The 13334-nt window shown below is 36.4% G+C and overlaps 1 protein-coding gene across 1 annotated transcript in view; it reads right to left on the reverse strand.

Moving 5' to 3' along the window:
• Positions 1 to 2887: 2887 nt before the first annotated feature.
• Positions 2888 to 13334, reverse strand: part of HERC1 (HECT and RLD domain containing E3 ubiquitin protein ligase family member 1) — a 219291-nt gene continuing 208844 nt past the window's right edge. The window contains 8 exon segments of the mRNA XM_043980938.1: positions 2888 to 3558; positions 5433 to 5738; positions 7042 to 7194; positions 7587 to 7839; positions 8237 to 8313; positions 10589 to 10754; positions 11150 to 11319; positions 12461 to 12630. Coding sequence (XP_043836873.1) covers positions 3373 to 3558; positions 5433 to 5738; positions 7042 to 7194; positions 7587 to 7839; positions 8237 to 8313; positions 10589 to 10754; positions 11150 to 11319; positions 12461 to 12630 — 1481 coding nt within the window. The 3' untranslated portion in view covers positions 2888 to 3372.

Raw genomic sequence — 13334 nt, forward strand, 5'->3', positions numbered from 1 at the left:
AGCTAGGTACACTCTTTCTATTTCTTGACTGATTATGACTATCAAATCCCTGTTGGTCATTTTTGTTCTGCCCTTTCCAGTGGAAATCATCATTCTTCTTTGCAGAGAAAGTAGAAACAAAATAGCAATGGAACAGCTCTTCTTTCTGGTATCAGTTATCAATGCCCCCAAGCAGAGATCCCATCCCTTCTGGGATCAAACATCTTTTTGTTGTCCTTAGATTCCTTTGCCAGCCTCAGTGTATGCTGAATGTTTTTACAGTCATCCTCTGTTACCTGGCCTTGCATCCATCTTCTGTACATTTTTTTTTTCAATTTAAGTTGGCCTCTTCAGACAAATCCCATTTTTCCTCATTGAAATTGTTTTCCTTTGTGTGTTCAGAATTCCCTTCTTGAGTAACTCCCATTCCACCTGGGCTGACTTCTTCCCCTGAAGCATTTTTTCTCCATAATCTAACTTTCCTTTGGACTTTTGAAATCTAGTTTCCTCAAACTCTAAGGTGCGTGTCAAACTAAGGCCAGATTTCCTCTCCTCTACTACTAACACTAGGATGGAATGATAATTTCCTTCCAAGACGCCCATAATTTCCACCCCAATAACTATTTTGTCCTTGATAGTGAGAATTACTGTTTCAAAATACAATTTCCCCTTTGTTGGTTCCTCCATTTTTTGAAAGATGAAATGATCACTAAGGCCAGTCACGACGTTTGTTAGTTGCTCTGCTTTGGGCACGAAGAGTTCTAGCAGATGTCTGGATAATTCAAGTCTCCCATCATTACTCTATCATGTCTCTGTACAGAATCACTTCTGTTTCTCCTTTCAGTGATTTCCACCCAAATTGCCTCCATGCTGCTTCCCCCTCAGTGGTTTTTGGCGTTCCTCACATCAATCAGGCTACCTTCTTAATTCACAGTGCTACCCTCCCATCTACAAGTCGATCCGTTCTCTTCTTCTGAATGAAATATACCTATGCAGAGCCATATTCCAACAGGGGTTTCATACCACAAAGTCTCAGTTATAGTTATGTCCCTTGCATTAATTAGGATTTCTAGTTCTTGTCGACAATTTGGGAATTTGTGCATGGATGCTTGAGGCCATACGTTTTACTCCTGTCTCCTTTCTTGGATTTTGCCTTGTGATTATTTTGTGGGTGTCTCAGCTGCTATTCTTTTTCTCTATAGTATCTAACTTGGCAGATATTCATTTTTAATTTAATTAGCTTTGCAAGAGATCTAGGGCGCAGTTAGGTGGTGTAGTGGATAAAGCACCGGCCCTGGATTCAGGAGTACCTGAGTTCAAATCTGGCCTCAGACACTTGACACTTACTTGCTGTGTGACCCTGGGCAAGTCACTTAACCCCCATTGCCCCGCAAAAAACAAAAACAAAAACAAGAGATCTAGCAAATACATACTTCCTGCCCTTTTTGATTGGAGTTTCAGCACTAATTGCATAGATGCCCTTTTCCTTCCTTTTTTGTGTAACACTCCTAGATTCTTTCTTTTACTTGCCTTCCTCCATCCCAGAAACTTCTTGTTGTTTCTTCCACTAAAGCCATGCTTCTGGTTTCTTTAGGAATACTTCACCCTCTCTAACAACCTGGAGTGTGGAAAAGTGTTCTTACCTCTTCACTGCCGTCAGAAGGGAATCAGGCTACACTTGGAGCATATCAGAATCATTTAACTGTCGTGAAAAAGAAAAATGTTGCACTCTTTGATGAAATTCATTGCACAATTTTGCCTACTATCCATGTTACCATTTTTAGCTGTTTCTTGAAACTAATCAGTTCCATCAAGTTTAAAGCCAAAACCAAACCAAACTTAGCCTTATCATCCTCAATATATCAGTAATAAAACACAATACAAAGTAATAAGATACATAAAACCTATTCAGATTATAATCGTATGATTAATCGTTGACTTCTACTAACAGAATTAGGAGATTCTAGGTTATTTCTTTTGTCCCCAAAACTGTATAAATAGGGGCAGCTTTTTAAAGGGCTGGTTTTAAAAGAAAGAATAAAATAAAACTGACATTTAGACATCTTAAAAGAAAACATGAGAACAAACCCAAAGGGCAATACTTTATCAAGAGCTTAAGTGTTCTAAAGGAGAGAGAAAAACCATTCTTCAGATGGACTCCCATCCTAACTTGTTCACATCCCATTCTAGTTTATCAAAAGAGGGCAGAGTTGTCCAACCAGATGTTCACAAATCTTCAAATAAAGGAACAGTATCCCCTGACATGTCTGTCTGTCTTAAGTCAGTTAGAATTTCTCCTTTACTGCTGTATCTCCTACCAGCCACACTCTTCAGCACCAATTTAATTTCATACAGTATGTTATTAAGCACCTAGGTGCAAAAACAGTAAGCAAGGTACTATTCCTCATGGATTTGTGGTTTCATGAGCTTGGGTATACCTGTCAACAATGCTGAACAAAATCTCTCCAGGGAGTTGGCAAATGGTATCTGAGAGTTGCTGTTGTCTACAAAGGTCATCAGGTAGCCAACCTAATGATAAGCCTCTCTGAATTTAGCTAGGCTGGTTCTCCAAATTCATCTGTTCCTAGTCAGACAGACATCTGTCCCTGACCCATACCATTCTCAGTCTTAAAAACCAAAAAAATTATTTGCTGGAATAAGGACTTGAATCTTGGAAACTCAACTTAAAAATCTGATGTGTTAATGATTGAACTCTAACTGGGCTAAAAAGCTTGATGCCAAATGAACATAGTACATGTCTTTACTCACCAACCTGACAAGGCTCTTGTAGCACAGAAAACCTTATTTTCTCTCTTTTCTAATTTCTGCCTCAATGATACTATTCTAGTCAGTCATTTGAGAGAGGCCCAGATGAACGGATGGTAACAAAATCATCACACAGAGATTCTTGAATCTGCTTTATTTCTCTGCATAAGGAACCCTGCACAGGCAATTCAAATTAAAACAAAATAAATATATGAATATTCATGTAAAACTGTCCTTTCTAATGAACAATTATACACAATGTACAACTTCATGTTCACTGGGAGGGCTTACAAATGTACCATTCCCAACCAAAAATGCACCAAATGGCTCCATGCAAACTTATCAAAAGTGACCAAAATATGGAGGGAAGAAAGGGGGGGAAGGGGGAGAAAACCTTACCGAGAGCACTTTTAATTTCTTTTTTTGTTTTTTTGTTTTTTTACAATCACAGAAAAATAAAAACATCTATTCTCTTTTGTTGTTACATTTAGAGTAACTAAATGTGGCCACTGTTTATAATGTTGGTTTATGCTCCTAAAACATCTATGTTTACCATAAAAGTGTGTTGACATTGAGTTGGAATTGGGCATTATTCTGTAATAAAAGGAAGATGATTTGGTTCACAGGTTAATAATCTGTGTCTGAGCCCTCTGCATTGTCCACATTGCGGGAGAGCATGTAATTGTCCATGTCTATCGACCTGCAGTTATTGATTGCATAGCGCAAACGCTCTGCCATGATCAGCTGACTGGAGTAAGGCGGAAGCCTCAACTGAAAGAAACAGGTCTGTGAGGTAGGCAAGCTGTCGTAAGGCTGTAGAGAGGAGAAAAAGAAATCTATGAGTATGAGTGTTAGAAAAGACAAAAAAGGACACTGTTCCTGTCACAGTTCTCTTCCTGCCAAGCATTACATTCTCATTATTCACCTTTCATAACCATAGCCTAAACACGAAATAATCCTGTACCTCAGAGATTCTACTACTACTACTACTACTACTACTACTACTACTACTACTACTACTACTACTACTACTACTACTACTACTACTACTACTACTACTACTACCACCCTAGTCATACTTTTCTCAACCACTACATCCTGGAATCAGTCACTGAAGTGAGTGAGACTCATCAGGAGGCAAAAAGGCACCTGACTATTGCACTGCAAGCCTGTCCTCCTCAAGGAAAGGACACTGTCTGAAATCAACAACAACCCCATCTCATGCTCTCTGGTGCGCTTCTCTTGGCATACATACTATTAGCATTCAACGCTTCATACACAGAAACTAGACTGCCATATTTAGGGAATAAAGGGTCAGGCTTGTAGCAGTGGTATATAAGATTTTATATTAACAATTAAGGACCTAGTATTTAAAAGGTGTTGAGCAGGAAACAAACAGAACTACCTACCAATTTATACTAGAGGGGAAAATGTAAGGAGATAGGGATGATTAAATTAAATTTGAAAATTGAACAATCAGAATAAAGAACACATTAAATTGTTAAAATTTTCTATGCAACTGAAGTTATTTCTTAAAGAAGTAGAGGATTAGTTACTGCTGAGGTTGGGTGCACTTGGGCATACTAAATAAAAAAGGCATTGTTCTTTTTTAGGGGTGAATGTAAACTGAACATTTTCCTCTTTTTTTCTCTAAAACAGTAAAAGAAAAATTTTCATTCATAGTTTTTGGCAAGGCCTTAATGTGGAGGGGAAAAATATATCTATATATCTATATCTATATATCATAGGACTTCTTGTGTCTGGCATCTCCTAAGAGATAGGCAAGAGAAGAAAAGGCCTCCAAACCTACAAAGCCAGGAACTATAGGAATTGCATTTGAAAATGAAGATTTAAAGACACTGACATTAAAGAAAATAGAGTGAAACTTTTTTTGGGAGGGGGGTGAGGGGCTGATTTTGTTATTTGTAGATTTTATACTCTAAACAACAAAGCCTTCTTATTTTAGTCATCTATGAATTGATCATACATATTTCTATGGACCTGCACAAAACTTCTTTCATCAATCAGGATGAAGAAATAAAGCCGTGTTTCATTTACAAATTGCCTTTTCAGCATAACAGAAAGTCAAATTTTGTTAGATAAGTGGGTTCAAATGCTTAACACTGTTTATATTAAAATTCATTCTGGAGAATACATCAGTAACTAAAATTTAATCTCTAATGGAAACTCATACTTGAGTGAAAACAGTGTTCAAAGATGATTTGGAGAAAGTAAACAAAATGCTGATTACAAAACAAGTGATCATTTCTTGAACATGGCTTAGAAAGATTCTGTTATAACCTATATCAGATTACCTGCTGTCTAGGGGAGGGGGCAGGGAGGGGAGGGAGGGAGAAAAATCTGAAATTGTAAAGCTTGTATAAACAAAAGTTGAGAACTATCTTTACATGTAACGGAAAAAATAAAATACCTTATACATTAAAAAAAAGAAAAAAAGAAAGAAAGATTCTGTTAGCAAAGTGCTGTGCACTTTGTTTCAACTTATGAAATATTCTTTATATTAACTTCTTGTGTTGCATGAATCTGATTACTTAATAAGGAGGAACTTGGAAATCTCTATTAAAATCAGATAGATTCTGAGCCTACGTAAGAACAATGGCTTTTTTTTCTTCGTTCTATACACTAACCAATAAAGAAGAGGAAGACCAAAATAAAGAGGAGCTTACCCTATCAACCTTCATGATCTGGAATCGCTGAGAGATATCAGCAGTGTTGGCAGGCAGCCGAGACCTCCCAGACACAAACCTCATGAAGAGGACCCTCTCCTCATTGGAGAATTCCTCCAAGGTGTGCCAGAACCACTGTACCAACTGATGCTGCTCATCCACCTCCCTGTACCGAACAACTTTCTTCAGAACTTCGACAGAGATCTCAGGCATTCCGCAGACCATTTGCTCAAGCTGCTTGGCAGTCAGGAGGGATAACAAGGGGACTGGGATGATCCATGACATTCCTTCTCGGACAGCAGCTACCTGAAGCCCCGAAAGAGTTTGAAGGACAATTCAATGATCTCGTTTACCCACACATGATACTTCTACAAAAGAATTTCTACCCTTTGTTTCAGTCAAGTCACAAGTCTCCAAATGCACTCGGCCACTCCTTTGAACTTTCCCAACCGGGAATGTTCTCATTTCTCTATGAAAAACCTTCCCATCTGTTGAGAGACCACTTTACAGCCTATTCTTCTGCCCAAACTGGTCTTTATCTTCTCTGACAGCACTTATTGTTTAAAAGTGATGGATGAAGACAATTTCATGTTATTTTATGTGTGTCTTGACTTTCCATCAAGACTAAGGTCCTTGAATACAAGGGCTATCTCTTGAATACAAGGGCTATATCCACTTGTTTTATTCCTCTCACATCACCCAGCACAACTCTGGGCAGGCCTTCATTATATAAGTGTTGAAATGGTTGGGGGCTACACAGAATGTTCAAAGAGAGAGAAGAGTGGTGTGATACAATAGAAAGAGCACCAGATTCAAATCATGACTCTGACATTTGTTCCCTTTGTGACCACAGGCAAATCACTTAACGCCCCCCCCAGCTTTCAGTTTCCTCATCTGTAAAATGAAGAGGGTTGGGTCAGATGACCTCCATGGTCTCTTCAACCTGAATATCTGGAATACTATCCTTACATATATGCACAAGATGAACTACATTTTAGAGGCTAATTAGTAAAACTCATATTATAAATATACTAGACATAACAAATAATAAGAAATGAATGACATTTACATCATAATTTAAGATTTACAAAACATTTCTCACAGTAACATTCTGAAATGGGTGGTGCAAGTATTATTGTTCCCATTTTACAGATGAAGAAACCAAGGATTTGAAAAGTTACATTACTTGTTCAAGGTCTTATAGCTAATATTCTAAGCTAGATTCAATTCCTGACTCCAGGTGCTTTTTTCTACAAAGCCACACTGCCTCTCAATGACATATGATTACTGTCAAAAACTTATCACCAGTCAGAGAAAGCTGTATGGAAAAGGTGATTCTTAAGGACTTTATTGAAGAGGAAAGAATTCTAGGCACAAAAATGATAAGCATTAATAATCAAAGAAAAAGTTGAAAATTATTAAGATGTTTTTAGGGAATTCTAAGAATAGTATTGGTTGGAACAATGGAAACATGTTGCAAAGAAAATGGTATCATTAGAAATACTGAGTTATTACTATGAAAAATCTTCACAAATCAAATAGAGTAAATGTCTATCCCCAAGAGATGAAATATGAAAATCACAATCAATGATGTCAGATTTCATCTTACCTGCCGGTCCATTTCATGAAGTCTATACTCAATAGCCCTTTCCACATACTCCTTTCTATTGGAAAATGTAAGTGGGATGCTATTCCCACCAGGGATTATAGGAACCATTTTGCCGTCAGCACTCTGACCCACAAAAGAATCAAGCGGAATCATCTAGATAATAGAGAATAAAAAGTAAACATGTTATTTGTTAAAACTGTAAATTTTAACCAAAAAATGTAAACAGATTTACCATGTTATAGTATATAGTTTCATGGTTTAAAACAGTCCCCAAATTGAGGTTTCCTACCATATTCACTGTACCAGAACCCGATCCTCCCCAATTATGACACATTAATGGGGGGGTGGGCCTCAGCAGCAGAAACTAAAGGTAATATGATTTTCCCCATTAGCAGGTATTTGAGCAGCAGCAAAGAAAAATGAGTCAAACTACATGACAACTATATGTAAGAAGCTGAATTTTTAAAGAAATATTCCCATTAACTTCAGCTTCTATAAGTCTTGAAATAAATAATAATAATAAGATGTTGCAGTAGGTAATTTACCTCATGGAAATTCTCTTCAGTAATCCCACTGTCTTCAATGTGAAGAATGCTATTGAGGGTCTGCACATAGAGCAGATCCACCTCCTCCAAATCCTCTAATGTGAGTGGGATACAGCACAACTGTTTCCAAACCATCGGAGCCAAGTGGAGATCTAAAGGCTTCTTAGTACGGATAGCAACACCCATCAGAATTCCTAAGAACTTAAACTGCATTAAGTGTTCATCTAAGAAGGCTGAAGGGTTAAAAAGGAACCTAAAAAAAAGAAATTGGACAAACTTTTCCCCAGTTCTTTTAGTAATAAGTTAGGATGCAAAATCTATGAAGTACTATTATCCAAATATATGGCCTTGGCTATAAATTAGTATAATTTAAAAAGCATAATGAATAAGTTAGGGAAAATAAAGATATTATTAATTTGTTCCATAATAATGTATCTTCTAAATAACTTGTATTTATTATTGTTACAAGTCCACAAAGAAAAGAAGCTAATAATTAAATGTTATAAAATGTAAAATGTTTAGTTTTAGCCTTATAGGATTATCTTTTAATGGACTTTGAAACCAAACATTTCATAAGATACACACTATATGTACTACCATTTAGACTGCTGAATTTACTGTAGGTGTTTAGCACATTCTTACTAACTTACCTGTCTCTGTTGTAACCCACTTCTGCTGTAGCATTCGGGGATGGAATAAGAAGGTCAACTACACCAGTTTCAAGTTCCTGTCAAATTAAAAACATATTTTCTTCAAAAAAATAACAATCAAGTGCCTAAATAAAGTTAACTAAATACATTTAATCTTACTTATTTCCCAATCCCTATCCTCCAGGGGAAAAAAAAGAGTTTAATGAAATTATAATATACCACAACCAACCAGCTTTTTACTTTTATATTTCACAGGTTTCTAAGTTTTTCATTTAAGACTAATATTGAGGTGTGTGATGAACCAAAGTAAGAAAACAAATAGTATGTGAATGGAAATTGGGAATACCATATTGCTATGATTCAATCAAATAAACAATAGAAAAACAGCTCCTGAAGTTATGGGTTTTCAATATTGTTTAGTCACAGATTCCTCCAGTACTGACAATGTACTACTAGTAAATCTTGATACCATGACAAGCTAGATGTGTTAGAACCAATATGGGATCAATTCTGCCAATGTGGATCTTACTATCAGGGAAAGGTCAAAACTCTGAGTTTGTTGGGACTTTCTCCAGACTGTACCCCCACCCCACAGGAGGGGTTTCAAAACTTTTGGGGAGGGGAGGATCATGGTACTTTTGTGAATCTTGTATGCCCCTGCTTAGAATAATGTTCATTGCTTACATTAATAATTGAAGGAAATACTAATTTCAGTTAGAAGTCAGTGAAAATAAAGATGCATTTCCCCCCATACAAGTTTATGTACCTCCTGAAGTCTAACCAAGTCCCTTGGGGAAATGGGGATTGTAGGATTAGAAATGCTACCTTAGAGCAATGGTATTAAATTCAAATAGAAATGAAGCAGTTAAACCATATTATAAGGATCCTGGCAGGACACACATTTACTTTTAAAACCACATGTTAACATTATCTATGTTCTATTGCAGCTTTATTTATTTTGTTAAGTATTTATCTGGTTTGGGCTGCATTCTGCCTTAGAAGACTGCATATCTGACTTTTGCCCAAAGTACCAATAAGACTTTTAAAAATCACAGGTGCTTTCCGACTTATATGAATGCAAATATATCTTTTAAAAATCTTAGTCAAAATATTATGATGCACATGCAAATAGTAATAGAAAGAAATCACTACTGATTAGAGAAATGCAAATTAAAATAACTCTGGGGTACCACCTCACACCTATCAGATTGGCTAATATTAAAAAAAAAAGAAAGAAAAGAATAAATGTTGGAGAAACTGTGGAAAAATTGGAACACTAATGCATTGTTGGTGGATCTGTGAATTCATCCAGCCATTTTGGAGAACAATTTGGAACTATACACAAAGGGCTATGGGACTGTGCATATCCTTTGACCCAGTAATACCACTACTAGATCTGTGTCCCAAAGAGATCATTAAAAAAGGACAAAGGACCCACATGTACAAAAATATTTACAGCAGCTCTCTTTGTGGTGGCAAAGGACTAGAAATTGAGGGAATGTCCATCAACTGGGGAATGGCTAAACAAGTTGTGGTATGTGAATATAATGGAATACTATTGTGCTGTAAGAAATTATGAGCAGGTAGATTTCAGAAAAACCTGGAAAGACTTAAGTGGACTGATGCTGAGTGAGAGGAGCAGAACATTGTGCATAGTAACAGCAACAATGTGAGATGATCATCTGTGATAGACTTAACTCTTCTCAACAATACAATGATCCAAGACAACTCCAAAGGACTTATGATGGAAAATGTTCTCCACATCCAGAAAAAGAACTGTGGATTCTGAATGTAGATTGAGCCATACTGTTTTTAATTTTTTTGTTTGATTGATTGTTTTTTTGAGGTTTCGTCCTTTTGTTCTGATTCTTCTTTCACAACACGACTAATGCAGAAATATGTTTAATGTGATTGTACATATATAACCTCTACCAGATTGCTTTCTGTCTTGGGGAGGGGAGAGGAAAGGGAGGAAGGGAGAAAAATTTGGAACTAAAAATCTCATAAAAACAAATGCTGAAAACTATCTTTACATGTAACCAGAAAATAATAAAATACTTTTATGATTTAAAAAATACTAATAGAATGCAATAAGCTGATACTCATTTCTACAAATCCAAACATTACTTTTACATGCTTAATAATAATAACTTTTATATAATTAGTCCAACTCAAATATTTATTAAGTGTCTACTAAGCCCAGGGCAATAATTCATAAATATATCCTTGCTAGTTTTAAAAGATTTAATGTGCAAATATATATGTACCTTGGTTCCTTATGAAACTATTAATAAAAAACAAAACTTTCCCTACATTTGTGATTATTTCCAGCACACCAGCCATCAAAAATACCTGGCACATCTCTGTAATTGTGTCATCAAATACACCTCCAGCGTCATCAGCTCCTTCTCCAACCAGCTTAACTTTCCAGGCTCGAGAGGGCAGACGAAGGTCTGAAGCATTTAGCTTAACTACTTGTCTTGCTATCTGTACAAAAATAGGCTTACATTTTCGACCTCTAAAAGAAAAGCAGAGAGGCAATAAAAACCAACTCTCACAAATTTTCACACATTATTATAACAGTCTTAGAGACGGAGGGCACGTGCCCATGTATCGTGTTGGAACAATTGACCTTTAGCTCCAGTGTTCTTTGGCATTAAAACAAAACAAAACAGGCACAGGCATCTCCTCCCCACTTTACAAGCAATCACTATGTACTACATGGACACATTATTTTATATGTTCCAAAGCCCCCAATACCTACTGGTAACTGCCAAGAGACTAGCTGTGCATAAACAAGGCAGGTAGATATTTAAATAAATAAGATTTGGTATAATTTGGGTTGTTATTGATTCTAATGTTCATCAGAAGAATTCCAGACAACTTAAAAATATACACCATGCAGATACTAACCTTGTTGATATTCTTTTTACAGTTATCTGAGGACCATAGTTTTTGCCCTGCACCATTGTTTTTCCTATGGACCGTACCATGGGGAGTGTGTAGACTCTTGGTGCTAACAGAGGTCTAAGCTGTCCTTGTACAATTCCCCACGTTCCAGCATTATAATGAGACGTGCTATTCTGTAACAAAGGACAATGTAATCAGAAACCCTGCTACTCCAATTCTCTCCTCACAACCTTCTCTCCCTGTAACCAAGAACTACTCCCCAAAGGTGTCAGGCACCATCCTTCTGGACCAAAGTGCCCCTCCTAGGCCACAACAGCCCTTAGTCAGTGTTCTCTATTATAATGTCACTGCCTTTTGTTTTTGCATTCCCAGTGCTCAGCAGAAGGTCTGGCACACAGTAAACACTTGGTAAGTGCTTTTTCATTCATTCAAAAGTGTGCTATACCAAGGCTTAGAAATAATTCTCATTATTAGAATGAAAATTTCATTTAAGAATATGTTGGAAACATTTAAACTTTTTTTATCCACCCCCCCAAATCTACTAGACATTCAGAGAAAAAAAATCGTTTAAGGATAACGAACAGATAATTTAATTTAGCTAGCATTATGTTCAAGACACTGTGCTAAGTCCTGGGGATACATAAACAAAACTGAAAAACAGTTCTTGCCCCAAAGAAATTTGTTTATTATTGGAATCAATGTAAAATGATCTTAGGCATAGATTTTAGCGGGCCTCTGTACCAAAAATAAACCAAAAACTTAACCACACTTGCTCCTTTCCTGAAAGTTACAAGTTGTTATAAGACTGTAATTTGGGTAAAATTTATTTTACTTCAGGAAGGTTATGGGTATTTGTAAAAGTGTATTGTTACATAAATCCAACTTTTATGCACACTACAGAATCTATGTGCTTGTTAATTGGACAAACACCGAATATTAAAAAGTCCTAAAACTTTATATGAGGCTTTACATAACTTAAAGTGACTCACTATTTTCATATGCTTAGTTCTTTGGAATAGCTCCAACTTCTGACATATCAAAGTATGTAAAAGGGTAGAAAGGCAGACTGGTCTAATGGAAAAGATACCCAGATGAGAGTCAGGAGACCACAGTTCTTATCCTAACCCTATCACTGATCTCAGAACTGGTCTCTCAGGTGATATTCTTACCACTAATATTTTCCATTTCACTTAAATGTTGAGGGAAAAAACCCCATTAGCTGTGAAAGTATTCTATGCTTTTAAAATAAAAGGCACTTACAGCATAATTATTTATTACATTCCCCCCTCACCCCAAATAACATTTCATGTTTACCTGGTTATTGGGGCTTAGATTCAGTAATCTCCAAGAAGAATACATGAGATCTGAAAAGTGATAGAGAAGCCTGAGCCTGGCTCTTACAGTATGAATGCTCACTTCCTTTAGAGCGCCGTACTGGGGTGGGATAGCATCAGGCAAACCCAGCTGTAAAGGCACTGAGACACCTGCCACAAAAACCAAATACATTCTGGAGGTTAATACTTTTTTAGCATTTATATTATCACAGCAACATGTTTTTGCTTCCTCTGCTATTTTGTTTCAATTAAGAACAGCTTAGAAAAGTCCAACACTACACTACCCACCTTTAATAGCTCTTCCATGAAAATAAAATTACATGACTCATTTTGTCCTGATTACTAACATCTACAAAATAACAAAAAGTAAACAAAGCTCTTGAAAAGAGGATGCTCCTGGTGTGACTAATTTAATGCCTGCCATGGATTTTGCAGGAACTAAGAGTGCCATAATGTGAAAGGAAAGGAACACAAAATTTCACTATCACTGGCTTTCCCCCTTAGAGACCATGATTCATTAAAAACAAATAATAATTCTATCCAGTTTTAAAAGCATGAGAAAATGCTAGATCTAGAACAGAAGTGCCAACCTGTCCCCCCTTTGCAGAAGTGGAATATTACAGGGCGTGAAATAGTGTATATTTCAGATTTTCCCTATGTGTTGGTTGGTTTTACTGAACTTTTATTTTTTTCTCTTTTTTATTCATTGCTAGAAGTGATGGTTCTCTGGGAGAGGAAGGGGAAAATGACAATTTATAAAGTATAATTCTAAATTATATTATATTGTAAATATATTTCTGAGAAAACCGAAGATGTCGTCTACTACCAGAAAAAAAGATCTTTTAGGGTTTACT

This window comes from Dromiciops gliroides, chromosome 2, assembly GCF_019393635.1.
Source record: "Dromiciops gliroides isolate mDroGli1 chromosome 2, mDroGli1.pri, whole genome shotgun sequence".
Taxonomy (NCBI): Eukaryota; Metazoa; Chordata; class Mammalia; order Microbiotheria; family Microbiotheriidae; genus Dromiciops; species Dromiciops gliroides.